The 13,973-nt window shown below is 67.4% G+C and overlaps 2 protein-coding genes across 3 annotated transcripts; one reads left to right on the top strand and one right to left on the bottom strand.

Moving 5' to 3' along the window:
* The first annotated feature begins 1,325 nt into the window (after positions 1–1,325).
* Positions 1,326–2,306, top strand: LOC140661404 (ring finger protein-like). Its single transcript, XM_072883473.1, has one exon. The coding sequence runs from the start codon at positions 1,326–1,328 to the stop codon at positions 2,304–2,306; it is 981 nt and encodes a 326-aa protein (XP_072739574.1).
* Positions 2,307–8,282: 5,976 nt separating this feature from the next.
* Positions 8,283–13,606, bottom strand: RNF208 (ring finger protein 208). Of its 2 annotated transcripts, XM_072883255.1 has the most exons (3): positions 12,830–13,606; positions 11,205–11,283; positions 8,283–10,921 (listed from the first exon to the last, which is right to left on the bottom strand). In XM_072883255.1, exon 3 carries the CDS (start codon positions 10,573–10,575, stop codon positions 9,778–9,780), a length of 798 nt encoding a protein of 265 aa, XP_072739356.1. In that variant the 5' UTR covers positions 10,576–10,921; positions 11,205–11,283; positions 12,830–13,606; the 3' UTR covers positions 8,283–9,777. The 2 variants fall into 2 exon arrangements, with proteins under 2 accessions (XP_072739356.1, XP_072739355.1); XM_072883254.1 differs by lacking the exon at positions 12,830–13,606 and adding an exon at positions 12,285–12,374 and having other exon boundaries at positions 8,283–11,283.
* Positions 13,607–13,973: the final 367 nt, after the last annotated feature.

Raw genomic sequence — 13,973 nt, 5'->3', positions numbered from 1 at the left:
TCGGTGCCATTGTGTAAATAGCAATTAGGGCCCAGGGCATGAATCAGTCGGGGACAGTCCCTGGGAGCAGGCTGGGACAGGAAGGGACAGTGGTACCACACCACACCTGTGACCCAGCCACCCTCCCACACGCCGAATCATGAGGTCCTGCATGGGCGAGTGGTGCCCCGGGGCATTGCTTGAGCTACGGCGCTGCAGTGAGTGGAAGCGGGGTGTTTTTCGGGTCCCCCCACCCCGCTGCTTTGCCAGCGCTGCCTTGCTGCGAGGAGCTGTTGCACTTGCAGATGCAGGCTGGGCTGGGTGTCCCCATGCCCGGGGAACAGCTGGGGGGCCAGCACGGGGCTGCTGCATGGCACTCATCACGCTGGTGACACCCTCCCCTTGCATGGGGCACTATCCAGGCTGCGCTCTTCCTTCCAAGCCCTGCAAGCTGCTTGTGGGGCACAGCAAGGCGAGGTGGCCCAGCGCAGGGACTGACCCGGGGGACAGGGATGAGCTGGGGGGCTGCACTGGGGCAGCACAGGTCCCATGCTGGTGTGCGGTACTGGGGTGTGAACGGGGGGCTGTGCTGGGGCAGCACAGGCCCTGTGCTGGTGCGCTACACGGTGTGAGCTGGGGGGCTGCACTGGGACAGCACAGGGCCCATGCTGCCAGGCCCCACGGGCAGCGGTGTGGGGAGCGCTGGCCGCAGAGGTGGCTCCATTTTTGCTGGGCGAGGGGAAGAGGCGGCCGTGGGCCCAGCTCCTCCCCAGCTCCCGCAGGAGCTGATTGGCGCGGGCATGGCTGCCTGCCCCGGGCTGCCTGCATTTGAGCCGCTTCCAGAAGCTGACAAACCAGACTGGTTAGAGCCAGGCTCGGCCCCAGCCCTGCCTGGCCCACTGCAGGCAGCAGCTGCCTGCACGGGTGCCTGCCACGCCTGCACCCCTTGCCGGCGCAGCGGGCGGCGCCCAGCTCGTTGCCCTCTCCTCCGGACCGTGGCAGGTCAGTACTGTGTCGGCGCTGGGGAGGAGGAAGAGGAGGAGGAGGAAGAGGAGGAACTGGCTGCTGGATGCTCACAGCGATGCCCCTCTTGGGGTGGCCTATCGGTGAGAGTGATGGGGATGCACCCCGCTTTGGGGGCTCCTGACCCGTTGGCCTGGGAGGGGGCCCCAAACCGTGCCAGAGGGATGACAGGACTCTGTGCGGACGCCGCTGCCTTTAAACCCTTCCAGCAGCCGTGCTGAAGGCCACCTCCTGCCCTGGAGCAGCACCCACGTCCCGCACCCAGTCCCGAGGGGACTCAGGGGGCAGTGGGTGAGGGGGGCGGCCGTGGAGCAGCTGCCCCCATGGAGCCGGCGGCAGGCGAGGAGGCAGAGCCTGGCCCCCAGCTGGTGCAGGCAGCCGGTGGGGAGGGCTGTGCCGGGCAGCCGGGTGAGAGCGAGACTGCAGGGTCGGGGGGCCCCGGGGAGCCGCCACGGCTCTGCGAAGAGGCGCCCGCCGCTGCCTGGGGACGCTGGAACCCGCCGCTGGTGGAGGACGCAACCGAGCCGCTCCTGCCCGGGCATGACGAGCCGCCTGCCCACGGTGCCTCCCTGCCTGCGGGGCAGGACCCTCCCGCTGCCGCTGCCGCCGCCACCAGCCCCATCCTGCCCCGTGGGGAGAGCCCAGCGCCACGGCGGGGGTCACCCAGCCTGGAAAGTGCCTCCAGCTCCATCTTGAGCCTCTCCGGTGAGGAAGAGGAGACGTCAAGCAGTGAGGCGGCGGCAGAACCGTGCCACATGCCGGCAGGCAGCGAGGACGAGTGCCCCATCTGCACGGAGCCCTACGACGACCAGCGGCACAAACCGGCCCTGCTCAACTGCAACCACGGGCTGTGCCGCGCCTGCCTGCACGCCATCATGGACACGGCCACGGGCGCCGAGTTCGGCCGCGTGCGCTGCCCCATCTGCCGCCAAAAGACGCCCATGCTGGAGTGGGAGATCTGTAAGCTGCAAGAGGAGCTGCTCTTGCTGCATGCCCAGCCCGACTCCCCCGGCGCCCTGGCCACCCCCCGGCCCCCTGCCCTGCCGCCCCGACGCCCAGGCCTCGCCGGTGCCCTCGAGCATCGCTTCCAGGTGCGCTTCCACACCAGCCGCATGTTTGGGTGCCTGCCCTGCGTCCGCTACCCGCCCTGCCTCATCCGTGGGCTGGGGCGGCTGGAGCGCCGCTGCCGCTGCTGCTACCTCTTGGTGCTGGCACTGCTGCTGGCGGCCGAGATGCTCAGCCTGCTCCTGATCTTCCTCCCCATCGTCCTGATGGTGCTGCTCTTCCTCATCCTCGATAAATAGCGCCTGGTTTGTGCCTCCAGGCTGGGCCATGCATGCATGGGGAGAGGAGCCCTGCTCCTGCTTTGCCCCCGGGGCTGGTTCTGGGTGGTATGCCAGCCTGGGAGCAAGCCTGTGAACCCAGGCGCCCGGGATGCCCCAGCGCTGCCGGTGAGCCCAGAGCAGGTGAGGCAGCGGAGGAGCTGAGGCAGGCGACCCCGGAGCTGGGCATCGCCTGGATCCCACCAGGCAACACATCGCTGCAGCAGCGAAGGGGCGGATGGAGCAGGAGCCCTTCCTGCAGTGGGGGCACGTCCCTGGCACAGGGCCAGGAACCGGAGGGGCTCTGCGGGCAGAGCAGGGCTGTGCCATGGGCTGCACTGCCTGCGCCTGGGACAGACGGTCTGGGGTTCCCCAGCATGGACTGGAAATACAACTTGCATTTGTACCATGGCCGTGTCCAGCTGAGTTCAGTGCTTGGTCTGGGCTGAGCATGTCCCCTTGGGGCCCAGTGGTGACACAAGGAGGGGATGGGGACAGCCAGTGGTCCCCAGCCACCCTGGGAGAGGGTGCCTGCCCCCACCGTGGCACCTCCTGGCCCTGGCTGAGTGGTGCCAGCCCGTGCTTGTGCCTTGCCCTGCGTGGAGATAAGAGAGCAAACATGGCTCTGTCCCCGTGTCCTGGCGCTGGCAGCACCGAGCAGGACCGGCCGGCCAGGCCCCGAGTGCCCGAGGACAGGCAGGTTCGGCCCCAGCTGGGCACTGCAGGCAGAAGAGCCCACGGTGAGCACGGCACTGGGTCTGTGCCCATGTGGGACCTGCCCATGACTGCAGTGGGCAGGAACATCTCAGCTCTGAGCAGGATGTAGGCTCTGCTCCTTACCTGGCAGCCGGACCTGCATGGGGGCTGCCTCCCAGCCAGACGTGATGCCCCGCTCCCCGGGATCCCCCTGGGGTGATTCCCTGGGCCATGGCATGGCTCCTCTGCACCCTTGCTCCCCACCACACTGCAGGGCATGGGGCTGGCAGCCGCTTATCAGGGACACCCATACCCCAAAGGGAAGGGGACGGGGATGATTGCAGGCTTTCAGCCACCTTTGGGCTGGTGGTGGGTGGCAGGGAGATGTCAAACCCCCATGTCCCCCCCAAGGTCTCATCGGAGCGGGGGTCAGTCTCCTGCGGTGTTGGCACCCATCTTAGCAGCCTGTGCTGCTCCTTTCTTATCCCTGCCAGCCTCCTCTCGGAGCCCGGCCAAAGCTCTACGGAGCCCCTGTGCCAAATTGCCCCCTGGTGCTCTCATCCCTCTCCATCCCCACCCTGCCCGTCCCTGCCGAGGGGCTGGCTGACACCGTCGTGCCCTGTCCTCCTGCCTGGCCATGCCGGGGTTGTGCAACCAGCCATGTGTCCCGGCTTCGCCCTTCTCCCCCGGAAACGTGCCACGGGCACCTCCCCAGGGCTGCGGCTGTGGGGGACCGCGGGGTACCACCACCCATCCACCCCTTCCCCTTCCTCCTGCAAAGGGAGCCAGGTCAGTGGGGAGGGAGCAAATGCTCCTCTGCTTGCACAGCCCCACAGGAAACCCATGCCCTTGTGCCCACAGAGGCAGAGATTTGGGCCGTGGGCTTTGCCGAGGCACTCGGGCTACTCTCAGCATCGGTGCTGCCGTGCTTCGCTCCGGCAAAGTGCCAAGGCACAGCAGGCAGCAGCAGGAGCAGGGCATCCTGAAACGGGTCAGGCCGGGAGGCAGAGGCAGGCGAGTTCCCCCCAGCCCCCCTTGCACCGAGGAATATTTATTTATACCAAGTGGAGCAGCTCCATCAGGAGAAGCACAAGCTCAGCCCAGCCAGGGGCATTTTCAGCTAGATGGGGCCTGCGGGGAGGGAGGGGGCTCAAACACCCGGGGGGCTCTGCCACCGCGTGGGAGGCCTGACACGTGTCCCTGTGTCCCTGCTCTACATTACAGGGGAGGTATAATGGGTGTTTGGGCAAACCAGGCCAGAGCTGTCCCCGTGGGGACACAACGGAGCACGATGCACCCTCCAGCGCGTCCACACTCCCCTCGCTGGGCTGCTGGCACCTCTGGGTGCTGAAAGCTGGAGAAGAGCACCTAAATTCCCCAGGGATGGAGTGACCCCATGGGCGAGGCAGAGCCCGGCGGTGCTGCCCGTGGTCCTTGGCGTGCAGACAGGGCTGGCCCGCGGGAGCCTGGCTGCAACGTCTGCTCGCAAGGACTCGGTTATATTTAGCGTGCCAAGATAGCAGCGAGCAGCACGGCTTGTGTGCCGCAGCGCGACGAGCTGGGGCCGGGGGTGGCGTGCCGAGAGCCATGGGAGGCTGCAGCAGGGCTCTGGCTGTGGGGCACCATCCCCCGGCACAGCCCCCCCAAAGCCCCGCACACAGCCCCACCGTGCACCCTCCGATCCCTTGCAGTCCCCTTGCACCCCTGCCAAGCACCACGCCCCCACCCCCAGCAGCCATATGTGCCCTGTTTCCCTGTGCACACCCCACTGCAGCCCCCAGCAACCTCCTACAGCCCCCGCAGCCCCTCCATGCACCCCAGTCTCACCACACACACCCCCGTGCAACCCTCATCCACCTTCTCACCAGCCCCCCAGCTCTCCTTTGCTGCCACCCATTGCAGCCCCCAACCCCTCTCCCCCCACCATGGCCTCTAGCACAGCCCCCAAATCCACCCCATCTCCCCCACCCCATCCCCCTCACAGCCCTCTCTGCCCCCCCTCCTGATACCCCATTGCACCTCAAATGCTTCATCGCATCTCCCAGCTGGTGGCACCAGGACCGTGACGTGGTGCCCCCAGACCGGTGATGCAGCTGTCCCCATCCCCATGGGGACCTGCCCACTCCAGGCTCTGCGGGGCCGTATCTCTCTCCTGGCATCTCCTGCATGTCCCCCCTCCCAGGTCCCCAGCCACGCCCAGGTGGCAGAGAGGAGAGAGGACATCGGCAGCAGAGCCAGCCTCAGGCATGCACCGAGTGCGCCCGGTCTCACCCGCCCGGGCAGGCAGGGGTCGGGGTGTCAGGGCTTCAGGGGATCAGGGTGTCTGCGGCCCCATCCAGCTCTGGTCCGAGGCACCTCCCCGCTTTGCACCATAACCAGCAGCAGCATCTCCCCTTCCCTGCTCAGCCCCCACGCTGGGGACATGCCAGCGCTGTCCCCACCCTGCAGCCCTGAGGACAGCAGCCGGGGGGACGGCACGAAAGTGGTGAGGCACCGGGAGCAACTCCTGTGCCAGAATCCGGCCTTGAACGTGGAGCCAGGGAGAGAGCAGGAGCGGGTGCCTGTGCCTGCGGGCAGCCCTCGTCTGGATTTAACCCTGAGAAAGCTCCCAAGTGCAGCAGTCCCTCCCATCCGTGGGGCCAGCGCTGCCCTGGGGACCTGTCACGGCCTCCTAGGCTCCGTGCCACAACCTGTTATCTTCTCATTGCAGGGTTGCAACTCGTTGTGAAAGCTGGGTGCTGGCAGAAGCCGTTGCAAGCAGCTTCCCTCCACTGAAACAGCTGCTTCGGGTGCGTGACCGCTCCGGGTCGAGGTTTCGAGGCTGCCTGTCCCCAGGGAGGGCACAGCCCCGATGCCTGGCCACCTCCTTCCCAGCCTAGCATGGTGCTACCACATAGCCCAGCACAGCCTTTGGCCCCTGCTCTGGGGCCGGATCCTGCCCCCTCCCTGTGCCAATGGGGAACTGGTCCTGTTGTGCAAGCTTCCGGCAGGGTGGCAGGGCACGATGGGGACCGGTGGGGCCACACACATGGGGACCGGCCTCGGTGCTGCCCGGGGCTGCCCTCCCATCACCAGCAGAAGCGCAGAGCTGCCCCCGGCCTGGCACGACCCCTGGCACCTACCGGCTGGGCTGCGGGAGCCGGTTTTGGGGAGAACAGCTGGGAGACATCATCCCCTGAACCCGTGCCAAAGGCTGACCCCAAACCAGCAGGGAGCTGCCCGTTCCTGGCCCTTCCCACATCTAAAACAAGGGTGTTTGGGGAAAGGTCATCCCCAGGAGCCATTTAACCCCCCCAGTCCCTTCTCCCATCACGGGCCAACCTGGACACGGGGAGAGCCCAGAGCTTCATCCCAGCCGGGGACAGACATTACATCAACCAGGAGATTTTACAACCAGCTCATCTGGGAACATCTGCGAGCATCTTTGCTTACACGTGGCCAAACCTGCTCCCATGGTGATGTCCTGGCCATGTTTAAGCAGCCGGTGGGACTTGGAGAGCTTTGAAAACCCAGCTTGGAGGCATGAAGCTCAGCCACCAGCAGCCATGGGAGCCTTTCAGGGCTTGGGAGTGACTTTGAAAGACTTTTAATTCACCTGCAGCCGAGACGCGAGGGCTGGCTCGGCCCCGCCGTCCCCGTCCCCCTGCAGCACACCCGGGCCCCTCTTCCAGTGAGCACTTGTTCAAGGTTAATAGGGCTGGAGAAATGGGCTGTTGCCTGGCACTTACTCCTGAAAGGCCCCATTTCTTCCTTAATTGCAACTCAAAATCAAATTAGCAGTTTTAAATTTACTCTGTGCCCAAGAGGTACCACGAGGGGGGGGAGGACATGCTGTACCCTTCATCCTCATGTAATAAAAAGGGCAAATTCCTGCTTCGAGGGCAAAATTGCTGCCACCTCTGCCCTGGCTGGCCCATTGCTTCGGTGTCTTTGGGGCCCTGCAGATGGAGATGCTCATCCTGGATTCAGGATGAGCCTTTGGGGTGATGGAGATGCTCATCCTGGATTTGGGGCTGCCCCAGTTTCCCCAAGCAGCCACATCATCGAGATCACTGGGGGGGGGATACTGTGACCACTGGGAGCCCCTGGCACTGCTGCCAGGGCTGCACGTGCCCCCCACACCCACAGAGGATGGTGGAGATGTGGGTGCAGGGCCGGGGAGCCAGGTCATGGCCACAGCGTGCTCAGGGCCAGGGATGGCACCGGCTGCATTATTGATGCTGTAATTCAGCACCCATGGGATGTGGTTTCATTTTCCAGGCATACAAAACCCGCTGGGGGGGGGACTGGCAGCCAAGCACAAGGGGTGGGAGCTGCCCGCACACCCTGCACCCCCGGGGCTGGGAGCTGCCCCAGGGCTCGGCTCTGAGCCGGGGACGTGCCAGTGCTTTGGAAGCAGCTGCTGCACAGTGGCCCACAGCAGAGGGCAGAGAGAGCCGCTGCTCCCAGAGAAAGGAAATTCAGGGGCCAGCACTGGGCCAGTGGGGCTGTGCGTGCACAGAAAGCCGCAGCGTGTGCGCACACACACGCACCCTCCACTGCACACATGCGTGCACATGCGTGTGCACCCGCCAGCCTGCGCACACAGCTCACACCCTGGGGAACCGCGCTGCCCCAGGAGCATCCTCCTGGCTGCTTCTGCTGCAAATTTCTGCCTCTCCCAGCTGGAGAGTTGCCATCACGGTGACCCTGGGGTCCATTTGGTGCAGGCAGTGGGTGCTCCCCACCAGTGCCATTTGCTGGTGCTGCCAGGTGCATGCTGGGCCCCGGGGCAGTCCCTGCATGCAGCTGGGGATGGTGCAGAGAGGCCATGAGCATGGCAGGGCCCATGGGTGCATCTGCCTCACCGGAGAGGGGTGGGGGCAACCCCAGCACTGCCCGTGTCCCTGCCCAGCTCCCTCCACATGGACCAGGCTGGCCAATCCTCGCCCCGGTATACCACGTCACTCGGGGAGGAACGGGACGTCCAGCGGGTATTTAAGAGCCCTTGGGGTGGCTGGGCACCGCTTGCCGAGGTGGGGAGGGTACCCCACGGTGCCTACCCATGTGCGGTGGGACCAGAGACCGGTCAGGGAGGGGACACAACTGCATCAGAGCTGAGAGCCAGGTCAGAGGAGGTGTCAGCCAGGAGGAAGCCCTTCCTCTGGTATCTGCCAAAGGACCACGGACCAAGCGGGGCCAGGGCGCAGCGTCCCGGCTGGTGTGCAGCCCCAGCCCTGCCCGCAGCGACGTGCCCCCCGAGACACTGGCTCGCCATTCATTCCAATATAATCTTTATTGGGGAGACTGATGGGGGTTAGAACAAGGCTGGGTATAAAACATGATAATCGTCACAACCAGCAGCGGGAGGCATTGGCAGAGCAACACAGAAACGGTATCGGCCCGCGTTTTCTGCCGGCAGCAGGGTGGTACCCGGGGCTGCGCTGGCTGGCGGCATCACCTGCTCCCTTGGGGCGGGCAGGGGGGGACGGTTCGGCCCCTCCCCTGGACGGACGCTGGGCTTCGGCCAGCGCCGGGGGCTGCTCTTTCCTCCAGGGTGCGGGGCTCTGCGGGGCCCCTCTGGCTCGCCCAGGCCCGGTGCCCTGGGACCGGGCGATGTGTGCCCCTGGCGCCGCGGCTGTGCCGGGGTCGTGGTGCTCAGCCCCGTGCGAGCACCTGCAAATTATGGCTTTTTCTTGATTTTTTTTTAGGTTTCTTTTTTTGCTTTTTTGGCAGCAAACTTACCCCTCCAGGTGCCCTGGAGAAAGCAAGACTGTGCACAGGGGGCTGCTGCCCTGCCAGCCCCTCCGCACAGGGGTCAGAGTAGAGGTGCTGCTCCGGGGAAGGGACCGTGTGCAGGAGCCAGAGCTCTGCCCCCCTGCCCAGCCAAATCCCCTCACTGGAGCCGGCAAGTTGGGGTACCGGACCCCGTGCCACCCCTCCAAGCCATCCCATGGGCACCGGTGCGGGGCCCCGGGTGGAGTTGCAGAGAATGGGCACAGCTCAATGCCTTTGTGAATGTGTAGTGGCCTGGGACGGGGCAGCTGGGGATGGATGGGGAAAAAACAAGAATCCTCCAAAACGAGGATAAAGTGGAGCTTTCCTCAAGGGCCTGCGGAGGAAACGGACCGTGTGTCTGCTCGCAACCGAGGGGCCGGTGCGGCGGCTTGGCGTGGCTACAACAACTCGGGCGCATGGCAGCTTGGCCGCTGAGATGAAAGCTTTGGCAAATAACTTACAGAGAAGGAGGGTGGGGGGCAGCCGGGGACCTGTCCTCGCCTCCCGTGCCAGGAGGGCGACCCAGCGCGGCACTGTGCACCTCCAGGGCTCCTCATGCCGCCGCCAGCGGCCACGGGGTGATGGGGAGGGTGTTGCTCTGGCCGGGACCCAGCATTCACTCTCAGGAGCCGCGGGGAGAGAGGAGGGAGAAGGTGCCTGGGGAAGGAGCGTGGCAGGATGCACAGCGGGGGCACCCGCCGCAGGATGGGGGGAGCCGGAACCCCTGGATGTGCTGGTGGACATGCTCCCCATCCCAGCGTCCCTCTCCCTGGGCACCACCGGGACGTAGTGGGCTGCCGCCAGGTCCCAGCGTCCCCATTGCCCTCCGCTGGCACCGGTGAGGACGTGGGTCCCACGTCCTTGGCTGGAGCAAGGATCAGAGCATCCCCGGACTGTGCCACGGGCAAAGAAGGGACTGGGGACCGGCCGCGCTGCTGCGTCGTCCTCTCCCACCTGCTGGCTGCCCCGCTGCCGGGAGGTGCGGGCAGGGACGCGGGGCTCACATGATGGTGCAGGAAGACAGCGGGTTTCGGATGTGGCAGGTGCAGGCAGCCCCACAGTACTGGCGAAAGGTCTGGTAGCAGCTGCGGTCGGTGTCGCTGCTCCACTGGACGGGGTTGGCAGCCAGGGCCTCGGCCGGCAGTCTGTTGAGGATACTGGTGTTGACGGCCAGCGCCGCCAGCCCGTAGTCGGTGAACAGGACAGTCTCCCGTTTGCAGGTGGGGCAGGAGATGAACTTGTACTTGGGGCAGGACTCGTAGAGGATCTGCAGGCACTCCTCGCACACCGAGTGCAGGCAGGAGAGGATGCGGGGCCGCTTGTTGGTGAAGTTGTACATGTGGCCGCAGGTGGGGCACTCGAGGGGCTCGCAGGGCGTCGAGGGGTGCAGCACGTACTGGTTGACGATCACCTCGTCTGACGGCGGCTGTCGGTGGTAGCAGACCTCCGAGCTGCCCTTCCGCTGGCTCTGGTACCCGCGCTCTCGCCGCGGCAGGGGGGGAGTCCGGGGCAGCGGCAGGGGGCCGGGGGTGGCATCCAAGGTGGGGATGTCGCCGCACGCCTGGTTGACGATGATCTCGGACTCGGAGGGCCACGCGCGCTTGGCCACGAGGGGCGGCTCGCGGCGTGGGGCCGGCGCGTAGCGCGGTTGCGAGGCCTGCAGCTCTGAAAACTTCTCCGGGTGGATGATTTTCATCGCCTCCATTTTAAGGATGACCTGTTGCCCTTTCAGACACGACATGAGTATCGTTTTCACATTACTGTCCACTGCTCTGGGGTCTCCGAGGGACGCCTGCATGAGGCTAAAACATGCCGGCAGCCTGCTGAGCTTTCAACCTCGGTCTGGCCGCGGAGCAGGAGCACGGGGAGCAGCTGCTGGTGCGGGAGAGCATCCTGGGGAGACGGGGCAGCGCCAGCGAGCCCCGCGCCCCTCTTCTCCGGCCAGCCCCGAGGGTGCTGGGCGCGAGGCTGGGGTGGGCAGGGGAAGGCAGGGCTCACAGCGGCATCCTGCCTTGGAGGATGCTCTTGGGCAGGTGATCAAAGCATCGGCTCCCCGCAGCGCCTTGCTGGGACGTTAACGTGACATTGGCCGTCACTCGGCAGCCCCTCCTTCGCCTTCGCTGGCACTTCCCGCACCGGATCAGCTGCAGTCAAGAATGGTAAATTGGGGATCGTGGCACCGGGTGCTGCCTGGGGCAAGTGAGTCCAGGGGGGATCTCACAGGAACAGGGGGCAGCCCCTGCCTCGCCCCAGCCCCCGCCTCTGCCCGGCCTTTATTCCTGTTTACACGCCGTGGGATCCTCGTGGCGCTGAAGAATGTGTTTGCAAATTCCTTTGCTCTGACTTCCCGGCTCTTCTACTTGCCTTCACCGGCAGCTCCCGCAGGGCAGGGGCTCAGGGAGAATCCCGCACCGGAGGGCAGCTCACCTTGGCTGGTGCCGGGGCTGCCACACGCCTTGTCCCCTCCGTCCGTGGCACCTCTGTCCCCAGCTCAGCTTTGCGCTTGCTGGAAATGAAAAGCGAGAGGGGGTTGGATCCAAGGCTCTTCAGGGATCTACCGGCTGCCAGCGCTCCCTCGGGATGCGTGCCCGCCTGCATCCCGGCAATTTGGCAATTGAGCCTTGCAGGTCCTGTCCATCCGCCCTCGTGTTTGGGCCGGCGGAAGTGGGAGCAGGTATTTCCCCCCAGGCATCTCCTTGGCGGCCCCGAGCGTGGGGTCCCGGGTCCCCCCTCTGCCCTGGGGGCCGGGAGGGCAGGTCCCCCTGCGCCCCGCTGGGATGCAGGGCCCCTCCCGGGGGGGCTCCCCCACCGACCTGCCTCTGCTCAGGGTTTTCTCTCACGTTTAGCCCCTCCTCTGCTCGGTGGATCTATTTTTACCTCCATCGCTTGCTCCTGATCTGTCCCTGCTATTATCCCTCCCTCCAGCTTCCTCTCCCCCTTCCCAGCTCCCTGCCCTTGTCCCGGGGCTGCTGGAGAAGACACGCCACGTTTGGGGGCAGGAGATGGGGGGCAGGCAGCCAGCCCGTGGCCATTTTCTCCCTCAGCAGCCCCGGCGACAGCCTGTCTCTCCTCCGAGAAGGGCGAAGGCGCTCTCCTCCATCACGCTGCAAATCCTGTTAAGAGGGATGCCTGCTCCTGCCGAGCCCTGCCAGGCCTGACGGAGGGGGCCCGAGGGGGCCATCTGGTTGCAGCAGCAGCCCTTGGGGATGGCGAGAGGCCGTGGGGAGTTCAGCCCTGGATGCCCGAGAGCCGTGGGGGGCCGGATCCCTGCCCGACCCCAGTGGGGATGTCGCCGGGGGCCATGCCCTGGCAGCACTGGGGTCCTCCAAGCATCCTGCGATGCCTGCCCTGGGGAGGGAGGCCTCGCGTCCCGCATCCCCCATCACGGGCCCACATCCTGCCCCCTACATCCTGCACCCCGCACCCCCACAAGCAGCATATATCCCCCCCCGCGCACAGCGGCAGCCCCAGGGGCTCTCTGCCCGCAAGTCTTGCGCAGACACTCACCCGCAGCACGCCAACGGGCACGGCGATCCGTGCGGTCAGGCAGCCGCCGCACAGCCACCGCGTTTCCGCGCTCGCGCCGTCACACCCCTTCATGCACCGCCCTGGCGCAGCACCCCGCCGTACCCCGCATCCCCATCGCCCCTGGAGCGACACAGCCCTCCCCAGCATCCCCCCCGACACACAGCATCCAGCCCCGCTGACCTCCCGCCGCAACCCCCGGCCCCACGCACCCCGGCCCCGCGTCGCGCTGGCAGCCAGCGGTGCACACACACCCGCACGCACACCCGGACACACACCCGGGCACACACACACACACCCGCACACCCCCAAACACACACACACACCCGCACACACACACACACCCCCGGGCACACACTCTCCCCCCCCACACCCCCGCACCCCCCACACACACACACTCTCCCCCCCGCGCACACACACACACACACACACACACAACCACACGTCCTCACGCCCGCGCCTGCGCGCCCGCAGGGTGATGCCCCGGGCAGCCCGGCCACAAGGACGCGGTCGCTGCCAGCCGTTACCTGCATCGGCCCGCCGCGCCTCGGACGGGGGGTCCCGGTGCGGCCGAGTCCCCAGTGTAGCCTCCAGAGCCCCGCTCCGTCCCCGGTAAAGCTTTGGAGGCCCAGGCGGCTAAAGGTTATCTGAAAGGCAGAGGGATGCAGGCGCTGCCCGTGCGAAGTGCCGGCTCCCCGAGGATGCCGGCTGCCGGCCGGGCCGTGGCTCCCGGCCCCGCTTCCCACGGCCCCGCCGCCTCCTCCGGCAGCTTCCCCGGCGGCGCGGGGAGGGTAACCGGGCACAAAGGCGGGGCCGGCGGCGCCGGGCTCCCGCCGGCTCCTCTGCCTCCGGATGCTCCGCGGGGACCGGCGGCCGGGGGGGCGGGGGGGGGCAGGCGGCAGGTAGCGCCGCCGCCGCCGGGGAGGCACCTTCCGCCCGCCCCGCGGCTCCGCTCTCCCTCCCCCGGCTCCTCCGCCGCCTCCTGCGGCCGCGGAGCCCCCGCTCCGCGCGGGGCTGATGCAACACTCCCCGGCCGACAGCGCAGCCCGGGGGGCTGCGGCTCGGGCGGCCCCTCTCCCCCTCGGCAGGTGCGGCCGGGCGGGCTCCCTCCCGCCGTCCCGCGGGGCTCGGCGGCGCGGGCGCTGCCTGCGCGCTCCCGCTCCGCTGCCGCCCGGCGCCCGCAGTGCCGCCGCAGTGGTGCAGCCGGCTCACATTTCTCTCGCTCAGCAGCGCCGGGGCCCGCCGGCCGCAGCGCCCGGCGCCCGCACACCCCCGCCCCGCACGGCCGCCTCGCCCGCCGGGCCCTGCCCCGCCGCCGCCCCGCCGCGGCCCCGCTCCCTGCCCGGCCCGGCCCGGCCCGGCCCGGCCCGCCGCCGCCCCGCTCCTTCTCCCACCCCCGGCCGGGTCCCTGCGGGCTGTTTCGGAGGGGCCTGCAGTGACTCAGCATCCGCCGCTGGAAATGGCTCCCCGGCGCGGGCTGGGGAGCGGGCCGTGCTGCTCCGGGGGCAGCGGCTGCGGGGCCGGCATGGGGGAGCGTGGGGCAGCGGGCAGAGGGGCCCCCGCCAGCAGCCCCCGCAGCTTTCGGGGCTGGGGAAAGGCCGTAACACCCGGTAGTGCCCCCCACCACCACTTTTTCCTGCTGCCGAATCAGAGCCACGCACCCCGCCGTGT

The sequence above is a fragment of the Ciconia boyciana genome, chromosome 18 (genome assembly GCF_034638445.1).
Source record: "Ciconia boyciana chromosome 18, ASM3463844v1, whole genome shotgun sequence".
NCBI classification, from domain to species: Eukaryota; Metazoa; Chordata; class Aves; order Ciconiiformes; family Ciconiidae; genus Ciconia; species Ciconia boyciana.
The sequence above is the reverse complement of the archived record's forward strand: the minus strand, read 5'-3'. Positions and strand labels throughout refer to the sequence as shown.